Source organism: Acomys russatus, chromosome 18 (assembly GCF_903995435.1).
Source record: "Acomys russatus chromosome 18, mAcoRus1.1, whole genome shotgun sequence".
In the NCBI taxonomy this organism is placed as follows: Eukaryota; Metazoa; Chordata; class Mammalia; order Rodentia; family Muridae; genus Acomys; species Acomys russatus.
Genome location: NC_067154.1, coordinates 6950670 through 6963949, shown reverse-complemented (window position 1 = coordinate 6963949; position 13280 = coordinate 6950670). Strand labels below are relative to the sequence as shown.

The following is a 13280-nucleotide window of genomic DNA, read 5'->3' as shown; positions in this document are numbered from 1 at the left end:
CAGGCTTTTGCCAAGTATCCCAGGCTGGCCTGAAACTCACTGTGAAGCTCAGGGAGGCCTTGGGTTCATAGTACTTTTTCTGCCTCGGCCTCCTGAATGCTGGACTTCTCAGCCTACATGACCATCCCCAATTTGGAATCAGTTTTAAGAACAAAATAATGGAAGCCTGTGGTATTTGTGGTGGGCATGCCTACAGTGCCAGCACTGGGGAGGCAGAGACAATAGCATCTAAAGTGTGAGACTAGTTTGGACTACAAAGTCATCCCAGGCTACATAGTGATATATATATATTTATATACATATCTTTGTAGACCAGTGGGCCCAGTCCTTGCTGTGAAAGCATGGGGTGGGGTCTCTAGAACCATCTAAAGAGCCAGGTGTGGCTGTATGTGTTTGCAACTTCAGGGCTCAGGAGGCAGAGACAGGAGATTCTGGGGTACTTTGGCTAGTCTAGCCAAAGCAGCAAGCTCCAGGTTTGATACTGGCATTAATATCACACACACAGGTGTGCACAAGGAAGAAAGGAGAGGGAGAGAGGGAGGGAGAGACTCTGTGTGTGTGTGGGGGGGGTTCAGTGATGAAATAGTGAAATTTTTTTCTATTACCATCAAGGAAAATTATTCAGGAATTAAAATAATGAATCTGAAGCTTTCTTAGATAAATGAATATATATTTAATAATTTGTAAAAGCAGTGTCCTGTATGTAAATATTATACATAGAACAAATCTCTACGAAACATCCAGAAAATGATGGAGAGCATTGCACTGATCACTTCACAAAGCTGTGGTTGATCCTTGGTCGATAGGAGATCACTTTTCCTTCTGGTTCTTTGCTTTCCACCTTACAAATAGCATGAATTATGTGGGGGGGAGGGGGCGGGGGCAGAGCCTAGGACACTGGGGCTAAGAATAAACTTTATCCAATGACCCTGAATTTATCTGCTTTCCCCAACTATCCAGATCTGCAGAGTCACCACATATATTGTAGACCGACAAAAAAGTGCCTCAAAGTCAAAAGAGGTGAATGTGCCCAGAGAGACCAAGGGGAAAGCAACAGGGGATCAGAGAGAGAGAGAGAGAGAGAGAGAGAGAGAGAGAGAGAGAGAGAGAGAGAGAGAGAGAGAGAGAGAGAATATGAGTCGCTCACAAATAAATAAATAAATTAAATTAAATTAAAATTTAAAAAGCCAGCACAAACAGAAGCTCCCAGGCTTCTTTCCCAATCTTTCTGTCCTCTGTGGACAGAGGACCTGGCTGACGTCTGATAATATGTCAGGCTCACAGCTAACACTTTACCCTGAGTGTGGGAGCCCTGAGGTTTAGATCCAAGGGACAGGACGGTGTGAGATATCTTTATCACGTCCTTTTCATTGTTGTTACCGTCAAGGTTGAACCTAGAGCCACAGATATGCCAGGCAAGCCCTCTGCCACTGAGCTATATTCCCAGGCCCTGAAACAACGTCTCACTAAGTTGCCCAAGCTGGCTTTTGAACTTGCTCTATAGCCCAGGTGGGTCTCGAACTTCTTATCCTCCTACCTTAGTCTCCTGAGCAGCTGGGACGATGGGCCTGCAGCTTCAGGGCACATAGCAACACCTTGGTCTTTGTCCATTGTTCCTTGTATATCCCCAGTGGCCTGACCCTCTCTCGGGTATATGGGTAATATATTTATGCAGGCATCACTATCCTGTGGTTTGGTGTCTAGAAATCTAAATCGTCCTGGCCAAAGCCTTCTACCCTACCCCCAGCCTGGGTACAAACCAAGCTTCCAGCTGTCTCTTCATCTTCCGCACGACAGACTTCACCTTTCCCCTGCTTTGGGGGCCTTGGGCTGGAGGGGTCCTCTTCTTGCTCTGAAGAGAAACTTTCTGGGTACATCATGGTGGCCTTCCTCTCTGCATGCAAGCCCTTACTGTTCTCAGCTTCAGGGCGCTTGAGGTCTCCACTTGGAAAATCTCCCTCTGAGTCCTTCTGAGACACCTGTGAGTAGTTGTCCAGAGATGTCGCCCTGGAGGACTGTGCCGACGCATGGTGGCTTCGGAGGCCTGGCCTTTGACCGAGGCTCTGGGGCCTCCCTTCATGGTCTAGGCTTGCATGCTCAGAAGCCTGCCTTCTCTGCCTACCCTCTGAGCTCACCCAAGGGCTGTGTTGCTTTCCGTCTTGATTTCTTCCTTCTATCTCTGGGTGGTTTTCTCCGAAAGCTTCCTGAATCTCCACTGAGCAGACACCCTGTGTTCCCGAAGCCTGCGAAGCGCTGTCATTTCTGAAGCCCTGGTCCGCAGTTTCTTCCTTCTCCATCCCGTTCCCCTCTGACTGCTGGCTTTCTTGTGCGGCACTGATGTGGAGTTCCCTTTCTTTCTTAGTGACTGCATCCTCTTCGGGCATATGGCAACTAGCTCCTTGTGCGTTCAAAAACTCGGGCTCCTCTTTTCCTCTCCGGCTCTGAGCTCCTTCCCCGTCCTCTCCCTCAGCTACCCCAGGCCCTTGTGCCAATTTCAGCTCTTGCTTCCCGTCAGCCCCCTGGGCAGTTCTCGGGTCCTCCTGAGACGTTGTCATCCCTGTCTTCTGAGCGGGCACGTCTGTGGCCTCTCCGTTCCTGCCTCCTCCTTTCTTGCTCTGTAGAATTTGCTGGAGGTCAAAGGCCTTTCTGACTGGTGCCCTGGGGGCTGCTGTGGCATCCTTTGGGAATCTAGGGGTCATCTTCTTTAGGCAGACTTCACAGGGACAGAAGTCGTCCCCCGCAGGCTGTGCACCTACTATGGTCTCTGAGGCTGTGCTGAAGGCGGACCCATCCTCCACCCTGAGGGAGAGCGGCCCCAGGCCAGGGAGGGCTGAAAAGTTGCGCAGACCCTGAAGGCGGCACCTGCGCTGCTCTGTCTGTAGAGATGTCTGACCTCTGAGGGCTTCCCGGGGAGGTTCTGGAACCACCACCCTCCCTGCCCTGCTCTGGATCTTCCTAACTTCCCTGGAAGTGCTTGCTTGAAGCCGCCGGCCCACATCCTCCTCCAGCTCGCTCACCATCTGGTCCAGAAGACTGTTGTCATGAAGGTTCCATCGAGCCCGCAGTTCAGTTGTGGCATCAGCCAGGTGAGCCATGAAGGCTTTCTCGATCTTCTTCAGCAGAGTAGAAACCCAGATTGGGTCAGGGTCCAGAGATCCCTTGTGGGCCGGGCGTGTGTTCGTCTTCTTGGTTCCTGAGCTGGCCTTGATGCCCGCTTGCTCCCGGCCTATTGCATCCACTCTGGACATCTCTTCCAAGCCCTGCTCCAATATGCAAGCCCTTTGACTCTCACTAACATTTGACTTGCTCTCACTGAAACCATGAGGGGACTCTGTGGCTCCCTCTCTCTCATCTAGAGCCCACAGTCCTCCAGAGGACGACTCAGTTCGTCCTTTATCTTTTGGCAGTCTGGTGTTTTCTGGTGAGTCCTCCCCATGCCAGGAGCCAGCTCCAAGCATTCCTTGACTGCAGTCTCCAGCCCCTGCTTCCGGAAGCCCATTCCCGTGGACACCACCATCTTGCAGCCTCTCTCTTGCTCTGCATTCTCTTTCTTCTGACTGTGCCTCCCCTTTCAGCGCTGTCCTTTCAACTGATGGCTCTGGGGCATTGTGCCCTGTTTGCTTCCTGCCACCTTTACCTGACTCCTCCCCGCTGGTGGTGCAAGCCCACACCTGTGAGCCAGGTGAGAGTGTGGAATGACTTCCTGCCTCTAGGTATCCCCGGTTCCTGGAATCAGGTCTTTGAGAGGGGACTATTAAGGGCAAATCTATCTTCTCGGGAGCCAGGGTACTATCTATGGCACAGGGCACACTGCTCTCACCGGAGCCTCCAGAGCCACTGCTGACATCTACACCAGAAGAGGAGGTGGGTGTGAAGTCCTCAGTCCTCAGCAGAGCCTGGTGTGAGGTAAGCCTCCTGAGGCCCGTGTCCAGCTGGCTTTGCCCGCCCGCATTCCCAGGCCACAGGGTCTGGGAGATACTCAGCATCTCCTGGTACTTAGGAAACTCTTCGAGCCTCACTTTGCTGCCCAGAGGCCCTAGAGCCTCATCAAAGAAATGGAGCCTGGCAAGGCAGGCAATGAGGGCACCCGCAGAGCAGCTGAGCTTCTGGGCTACTGTGCTAGAGACCTCTGGTAGACTGCTGGGCCGGCCTGGCTTGGAGCCCAGTAGGGCCTTCATGATCTGTGTGGAGGCTGAGACTCTGCTGGGGAGTGCACACAGGCTCCCACCATGGTCCGTAGCTTCTGCGGGGGCCTTGACCCCTTCACCCGATGCTGCGTCATGATTCGGATCATCTCCTAGTTTGCAGTGTGCAGAGCCAGTCCCTGGCAGGACTCCCGCTGGCTCTGGGTGCTCACCAGTAACCTCTTCTGGGGGCTGCTGTCTTGCCTGAGACAGTTCTCCCAGGGCTTTCAAAGAACAGACATCACCAAGGTCCTCCTTGGGACCTCCTGGGCCATCATCACTGGCCACCTCTATGATCTCACCTGCCATCTCATACGTCATGAGAACCGGCTTTTCTGGGATGTTGCCCAGCCACTCACGAACCACAGCATCTGAAGAGGTGTAGGGCAGAGCACTGGGTGTCACACCACCATCCTCTTCCTGCTCCTCAAGGCTTCCTGTGATACCAGGGGACATCCCCAGCAGAGTCCTCCTGGGCTCAACATGGCCACCATCTCGACTGTGGTCACTGCTTGGACTACTACTGCAGCTTGCAGGCTCCTTCCCGGAATATGTTTGCTCCTTGGGGGAAGTTGGGCAAAAACTGCTGGGCCCCCAGCAGACCTCGGGAATAGGAGTCTGTGTTTGCTCCCTGGGGGCAGTGAGGACAGAAGATGCTGCAACCTGTGAGCAGCAGCCATCCTGGTGGGTCCTTGGGTCCTCTGCTTCAGGCCATCTGTCCAGCAAGACAGAGGGTGAGAAAGACTCAGGGGTAGTCCCTGCCTTGTCCCACAGGCAACTGACCTCTCCTCTGTGGACAGGTGTGGGAATTGAAGAGTGAGCCAGGCACTCTGTGTCGCCTGCTGGCTCTGCAGAGTGAGTACTGGGGTTGTAGAAGCTGGAAACATAGTCTGAGCCACTCGCAGGTATGATGGTGGCTTTGCTGGTGGCCTCTTGGTCCTCAGAGTCAAGAGAACTAGAGAATGGTGATTTCAGATTCCTGGAGGCCTGATTCCCAGTACTAGGTGAGTTTGGAGGAAATTGTGGTGTTGGGCCTCCTGGGCAGGCCTGTTCGCTTTCCTGAGGCATTGGCATTTGCAAGGCTGTGTCCAGTGAGGATTGAGTGTCCCTGCAATAGTGACACTGCCTGGCATGGCCTTTCTGAGTCACTTGGTAAGGGACAGAGACACTGGGCAAACACACACTACCAGCTGGCCTCTTCTGCTTTCTCTGCCTCCGTTGGGCTGGGGCACAGGCAGGAGCTGGGAGAGCATCTCTATGTGTGTCCTGAGAGCCAGAATGGTCTGGAACCAGGGGAAGTCTCAGTACAGGCTTACCTCTGGCCTCTTGGCACCTGGTGCCCTGTCTACACCTCTCCGTCTGAGGGCCCATGTTGCTCAAAGATGAAAGACTCTGGGTCGAAATACAGGGGCTGTCACCTTGGGTGGCTTGCTCCTGGGAAGCCATGACCTTCGTCTGGCTTGAGCCTCTGTGGTGCTGACAACCACGTTCACCAGGCTCCTCAGGAGACTCGGCCCTGACTGATGTATCAGAAAGGGCCCTTTCTATACCTTGGGTCTCAGGTCGCAAGCCATGGGCTTCTGTGTCCTCTAGGCAGGGGCCTTCACCAGATTCCAGCTCAGCCCTACTTTGGGAAGAAGCTGAAGAAACTGGGTGCAAGGTGTCACTGCTTGTCTCACTGTCTGGAGTCCAGGGACAGCAGGAACTACTTGGCTGGGCACTTCTAGGGTACCTGGGAATTGAGACTGGGCTGGCATTACCTGTGTCATATCCTTTCCTGTCATTAGCCCCCTGGCTCCAGTGGCTCCTGCATCCAGAGAGCTTAGCCAGGCCCCACCTCTTCCGAGGAGTTGGCCCTGCACCCTTAGGAGTGGTCAGGGGGTTCCTCCAGATGTCATAGCTGGGTCGTGATTGCTGGCTCACATCAAAGGCTCCCTGGCCTTCTCTACCACAGGGACTCAGTCCCTGTGCCCCAGGCTCCAAGAAATGCCAGGGGTGGCCCTCCTGTCTGCAACAGAAGGGATCAGTCTCCCTCAGGACCTGGCGCTCCCCACCAGATGCTGTGAAGACCCCAGCACGCCCCACCCTCTGGGACCACCGCAAGGCATCCTCGCCCAGAAGCTGGAAGCGGAGTTTCATCTCCACAGACAGGCTACCATCCTCATTCATGCAGACTTTCTTCTCCACGTCATCAGCAGCCACCAAGGAACCAGATGGAGCAGGTGTATCCTGAGGGCACCTGTTCAAAGCATCCCCTGGCCAGGCTCGATGGCCGGATCCTGGGTGGTCATTTAGACTAGACCTCTCCGATATCAAGGAAAACTGCCGCAGCCTGCCGCCAGACCTGGCCCTTGAGTGCATGACACTCTGCTTGGCGTTTGGTCCCCAGCAACCTGTTGTACAGTGGAGCAAGAGAGAAGAGAACAAGGTAGTGAGCTACTGGAGAAAACAACAGCATTTTCCTAATGGGGTTCCACAAAGGATGGCCCTTTTTTTATTCACCAAACATCCTATTATCAGTCCAGTAGTTTTGCTGTAATTTTATTCTGCATTTGTGAACTGTGCCCTCAAAATAATATGTATTTTAATAATGAAGCTTAGAACCTGCACCCAGTGTGGGCTTCTTTGATGGATCTATATGTCTGAGTGGATGGTCCCTGGTCATAGCACTTTTTAAAGTCATGGTAACCTGCTGTAGACCACCCTTGTCTCTGTGGGACTTAAATACTGCACTTCTATGATGACATGACCATTGGAATCCTTTTTTTTTTTTTTTTTTTTTTTTTTTTTTTTTTTTTGGTTTTTTGAGACAGGGTTTCTCTGTGTAGCCTTGACTGTCCTGGATTCACTTTATAGACTAGGCTGGCCTTGAACACACAAAGATACACCTGCCTCTGCCTCCCAAGTGCTGGCATTAAAAGGAGTGTACCACCACCCGCCTGGCTCCCATTGGGAATCTTAATGGTTATTTTAAACCCTAGAAACCTTAAGCTCAAATTTCTCTGTGTTAAAATCTACACTGCTCTCAGGGGTTCCCAGCAATGCTCTGCTCCGTTAAAGCTGATGGGATGAGAAGCAAGAGAGAGCTAAGGTGGCTGGAAGACCAAGGAACTGGGCCAAAGCACCCTTCCCCTGGGTCTGTACGTGATAACTACGAAGCTTGCAGAGCCACTGTCCTGTCTGAAAGAAGCCAGGAACCCCTGGAACCTACTCACCACGCTCACTCCTTGCAGTCACACCAGATACAGTTCTGGTCCTGTTCCCTCCATCATTTTCCATCTCCAGACGTCTGAAGGCCTCGGTCCCAGCACACACTAGCAGGGAGGGGCCATCCAGGAGCATCTGTAGAGAGTCCACCTAGAAGAGGTGAGCATAGAGTTGGGAGCCTGCCCTGTAGAGTCCCTCCTCTTCAGAAGGTTCAGGAAGGAAGACCGCCCCACCGCACCTCCTTAGCCCTTCTGATGCTTGCACATACCATTCTGGGTTCCCACATCCCATGGCTCCTCCATCACTAGCCACGGGCTGAGAGCCCACTGCCTGTATGATTTCTTTCTCTGTCCCCAGCAGCTGAGAGTCTGTGACCACAGGTTACTCTAGATAGAAAAGAGGTCGGGACTGCTTCCCTGAGCACCCTCCGGAGGCACCCTCCGTGAGCATGTTTTGTCAAGTGCTTGCTGCCAAATGTTCAAGGCCTCCGTTTGGAGATCTGATTCTCAGCCTTAGCGTTTTCCCAGGTGGAGTCCTCTCCAGTATTTGGCAACTCTCCAGCATCGTTCAAGCCAGTTGCCTCTACTTGAGTGGCTCCATGACGGCAAAGCACAGCTCTTGCCGAGAGCCCCTCCTTTCTGAAATTCTACCCTTCCCTCGGACCCACCAGCAGGACAAGCTTCTGCCTACTCCTGGCTCCGAGATGAGCAGGCCACATTACTCCAGTAAATAGGACCTCACTCTCAGAGTGTGTCTCTGGCCCCAGAGGCCCTGTATATCTGAAGGCCAGTGTTGCAGCTGACATGAATGGCAGTGTGCAGTGTCAGGGGCTTTTAAGACTCTGTTCTTTTGAATGATTTCAAATTAGAAGGGTGTGCTCAGTAACAAAGAGACAGACACCCATCCCTATGAAACTATTAGAATGACTAGACCCCAGAACACTGACAGCATCAAATGCAAGGAGGTGGAGCATCAGGACCTGTCACTCAAGGGCTCATGGGGGCTCTAGCCAATCTGGAAGTAAGTTTCTGGCAAAACCAAGCATGTGGGCCAGCAATCATGCTCTTTAGGATTCATGCAGAGGACAAACACCCCTTTCTCCCCCCGAATCACACACAATTGTGTCATACTCCATATCACCCAGAGCTGTTCATTAGAAGGGCCCTTTGATTTTTTTTTCCAGTTTGAGGTATATTTCTCCTTAGGTAGAATTCCAGTCCATCTCACAACTGTAGCATCAACTGCTGAGGAGGCAGTGGAGTACCAGAAACTCTTGCATTAACAGACCTACTCAGGGGCCATGAAGGGTGTGGAGGGCTGTCCAAGAGATTGTTGGATTTGGTTGACTCTTCAATGGATACGTAGTGGCTAGGACTCAGATGGACCAAGACTGGAGGGCTGGTGGCAAGGAAATCCAGAGAAGCGACCCCCAAGGGCTCCCCCGCAACTGGCCAGTGGGTGAGAACATTCTTATCTTTGGTAAGTGGTCACCAATAGGTGATGATTGCATGGACACATCAGCCTGCTCAGATGCAAGTTTCCTTCTCTCACCAGCTACCTGGGAGCCTGCTCAGCCAGCTCACGAGTGGAAGCAGCACAAACACAGTAGTATCAACTAGCAATACCAACACCACGCCTTCAGGCTCCGCTGGTCTGTGTCCTCTCAGAGGATGCTCCTGGGAAGACTAAGGCTGGACTTGTGATTTGTATCCCTGCAGGTGCTCAGCCAGATACCTCGTGAGAAGCTAATCCAACGGAGCCCCTCTGTCACAGCTACTGTTATGTAGTGAGCGTTTCTCTGTTGGGGGCAGTTTGTACTCACTGCAATGGAACAGACTTTTGTCTTGGCTGAAGATGGTCCTTGTCCATCACCATCGTGGACTTACAAGATATCTACTTATCGCTGGGAATAACCCAGGGAGGTGGCTGACTTCACAGCAGAAGATACAAGATAATGAGCCGACACCAAGAATTTGCTGTGTATCTGGGTATAGTGGGTATACACTTTTAATCCTAGCATTCAGGAGGCAAAGACAAGTGGATATCTGGGAGTTCCAGGCCAGCCTGGAATTCATAGTGACTTTCAGGACAGCTAGGCTACATAGTGTGACCCTATTCAAAACAAACAGTAAGAAATCACTGTGTAGCCATACACGCCATCACCCCCATAATGTGGAATAGTGGGATGGACATTCTCTCGAAGATTCCCTGTGGGAACCAACTGGGAGGCACCCTTTATGAGGTTGAGCTGTGTTCCTGTAGAATGTGATATGCAAGGCTAGGCAAGTGATATGAACTGCTGCTTTGTTTTTGTTTTTATGGACCATAGACATCTGGGGACATAAGTGATTTATTCTCACTACAAGGCAGACAGCACAGAGACATGCGGCTTGGCGCAGAAAGTAAATATGCTTTTGCTTTTCTTTTGTTTCTTGAGACTAACCTAGAGCTCTCTATGTAGCCCAGGCTGGTCTCATATGTGCAATTCTCTTGCCTCTGTTTCCTGAATGATGGGGATTATGGCCACGTGTCACCATCCCTGGTTAGTAAATATGATTCTGGCTATGGGAGGCCCCAGTGCTAAGTAGATACAGGACCAGATTGTGAGGAGATGGAATAAGATCAGCCAGATATATTTCCCCAAATGCCCACCTTTGTCAGAGACTCATGCGCTGTAGAACCTTGACAGATACCAGTTATGCTCACTAGCCTTTGCCACTAGGGCTGGGTGTGGGCTGCAGTCTTCCTCAAGTGGGTGCACCTGATCAGACTGAGAAGGAAGCTGATAGGTAGACACTGCCTCATCCTGCTTCTGGCTGGTGGTGCTGTATGCTATGCATGTAGGAATCAGGAGGCGATGGCGGGTGAGGTGGCCATGGCAGATTCATCCCTCCACTGATCCTGGGGGCTGATGTGTATCTGAGCTTGCCTGTCACTCCCACTAGTGTGTTCTAGAGCTCAACTTTTACAATGCTTCTGGTAAAGGCAGGTGCTACCTGTAGGACGTGGTGAGCCACCTCTGTCGACCTACCCCCGATCTCACACTCCAGCTTTGCAGACCTGGCCCCTAAGGCGCTGCATAAAATTTCTCAATGCTCATGGTCCCTTGGATTATCTGTTTCCTGCATTACACTCACATGGAATGGCCTGCTGGTTGGACTGCATAACAACTGAGGGACATGCGCTGAGCTCAGACCCTGCTCCGCGCTAAGCAAGAACATACTAAATGGGAGCTATGAGTAGGGTGGCCGTGTGTGTGTGTGTGTGTGTGTGTGTGTGTGTCTGAGTGTGTCTGTGTGTGTTTGTATATGTGTGTGTGTGTCTCTGTGTGTATGTCTGTGTATGTGTTTGTGTGTGTCTGTGTGTGTTTGTGTGTGTGTCTGTGTGTTTGTGTACGTGTGTATGTGTGTGTCTGTCTGTCTGTGTGTGAATGAGTGATTCTGGCTCAGGTCCCCGGGCTGGCATGGCAAGCATTTTAACAACTGAGCCATTCCCCCAGCTCTGATGATTGCTTTTCTTTTTCTTTTCTTTTTCTCTTTCTTTCCCCCCCCCCCCCCGAGACAGGGTTTCTCTGTGAAGCTTTGGCTGTCCTGGACTTGTTTTGTAGACCAGGCTGGCCTCAAGCTCACAGAGATCCCCCTGCCTCTGCCTCCCTGAGTGCTAGGATTATAGGTGTGTGCCACCATTCCCAGCTCTGATGATTGCTTTTTGATGAACAGATTTGACATCATATCTTTTTTTTAATATATATATATATATATATTATGTATATAGTGCTCTGCCTGCATGTACACCTGCAGGCCAGAAGAGGGCACCAGATCTCACTAAAGATGGTTGTGAGCCACCATGTGGTTGCTGGGAATTGAACTCAGGACCTGTGGAAGAGCAATCAGTGCTCTTCAGTCCCCTTGACATCATATCTTCACACTCTTCCTTCCTTCCCCTTCAAATAGCAGTGGGCAATCAAGGCTGCCTTATGCCTTATGCCATCTCTGTATTTTGACCCAGGGTCCAAAGGAAACCCTTGACCCACAGCTTACCTTCTTCCCACGGATCGTGTACATCTGCTTCACAGGAAAGCCCAGAAGCTCGGAGGCTTTGTTGAGGAAGGCTGCCAGATTTCTGGTGTTCTTGTGACTGAGAACCACTGTCTGCTGACATCTAGGATCCCCATTCTTCACCAGTGTCAGCCTCCTTGGGGCCCCAGCACCCTTCCAGGAAGAGGACATTTCTGGAGCTTCATGCCCTCCTTCAAAACCCTGTGACTGCCCAGCAGAGGGTCTTTGCTTTTGAGATCGGCCTGGCTCTCTGGGAGTTTTTGAGGGCTTCCTGTCAGAGCACAGGTAGCACCCCCCATCTTGTAGCTGCTCCAGGGCACTGAGGCCATGCAGACCCCGGGGTGTGGTGACAGAACGCACCCCAAAGGGAAGAGGCATGCGCTGAGACAGCTCGTCCATCAGGGCGCTGAAGGTCTTGAAGGTGCGCTGGTGGACAGCCAGACGAACCCCAGCAAACTGGGGGTCTCCTCGCTTGAGAAAGGTTATCTTCTTGGCTGGTGTCACCTCAGTGACAGAGGGAGTGTGAGCCACAGAGGGTAGGAGGCATTGCCGGTGGCTTAACAACGCAGGAGCATCCCTCGTGTCTCCTGGGGCGCTGCTCATGATGTGGGGGCCCAGACAGCTGTAACAGACAAAGGCAGAGAGGCTCAAAGGGTAACTCCCAGAGTAGGACTTTCAGGACTATCTCTTCCCTTCTTTATGAAGGTGCTTCCTGATACCCCAAATTAGTTCGGTCCAGCTATGTAGGGACAGTTCAATCCATCTAGGTTAAAAGGTAAAGCTTTAGCATTGGAGAGATCTGAGTGCCAGCCCCCACCTCCACTGCTTGCTACTCAGGTGACTCAGGGGACAGTGCCTTAGTCCCATCCGTAGACTTCGGCTTAGTCAATCAAGAAAGCAGCAATAGTAAGTATAAGCAAGGAGACAGCCGGAGCGCTGATGTAGAGCAAGGGTCAAAAGTCATTATTCTCTTCCTTCTCTCTGTCTGCTAACCTGGGGAACCCCCACCCCCACCCCCAAGTATCCTCATGCTTTCTCTCCTAAAAATATAAGTAGACAGAACAAAGACTGACGTTCTGGGGTGCAGGCTTCCCTCTCCTGCAGTCTTCCCATGTGCCCCAGGGGTCCCTATCTCTCAGCTGTCAGGTGGAGGGCTTGGGTTCAAGTACTAGTCTCAACCCCTCCAGGGGCAGGGGGTTGGACAATGGGACTTGAAATCCTTGTCTGTATCACCTAAAGCAGGATGCATCACCTCATATCCGGTGTCTACCTCATTAGACTGTTGTCTGCATTGTTATTAAAAGTAAGTTGGGGGCTGGAGAGATAGCTTAGAGGTTGAAAGCACTGACTGATCTCCCAGAGGACCTTGGTTCAATTCCCAGCATCCACATGCATGGCAGCTCACAACTATCTGTAACTTAGCTTTCTGCAGACATACTTGCAGGCAAAAGAAAAATAAATAACACTTAGAAAAAATAAGTTATGGGGGGCCACAAGACTGCTGCCACACCCAATGACTGGATTTTCTCTGTGACTCACATAGTGGGTAAAACCCAACTCCTATAAGTTATTATCTGACCTCCATGAGTGTACACACACACACACACACACACACACACACACACACACACACACACACGTTTTTAAAAACCACAACTTTTAAAAGCTATCTGTAACATCCTCCTAAAGCCTTTCTAAGATCTGCGATGAGCCTGTCTTAGCTTGCTGCCACCAGCAGGAGAGACCGAGGCACAATCCTGTCCCCACCGACCATTTCCACTCCAACTATCCCATGGTATGCAGCTCTGGTGCCTCCCACGGGACTCTTGCA

The 13280-nt window shown here is 51.6% G+C and overlaps 1 protein-coding gene across 1 annotated transcript; it reads right to left on the bottom strand.

Moving 5' to 3' along the window:
* Positions 1-1700: 1700 nt before the first annotated feature.
* Rp1l1 (RP1 like 1) lies at positions 1701-12052 on the bottom strand. The gene is made up of 3 exons (XM_051161040.1): positions 11432-12052; positions 7400-7541; positions 1701-6577 (listed from the first exon to the last, which is right to left on the bottom strand). The coding sequence occupies exons 1-3, from the start codon at positions 12050-12052 to the stop codon at positions 1701-1703; spliced, it is 5640 nt and encodes a 1879-aa protein (XP_051016997.1).
* Positions 12053-13280: the final 1228 nt, after the last annotated feature.

Coding starts and splice junctions, on each gene's coding strand:
- Rp1l1 (XM_051161040.1), bottom strand. CDS start 12,052: ATGAGCAGCGCCCCAGGAGACACGAGGGATGCTCCTGCGTTGTTAAGC. Junction 7,542..11,431: donor ACACGATCCGTGGGAAGAAG/GTAAGCTGTGGG, acceptor CACCTCTTCTAG/GTGGACTCTCTACAGATGCT. Junction 6,578..7,399: donor GACTGCAAGGAGTGAGCGTG/GTGAGTAGGTTC, acceptor ACTGTACAACAG/GTTGCTGGGGACCAAACGCC.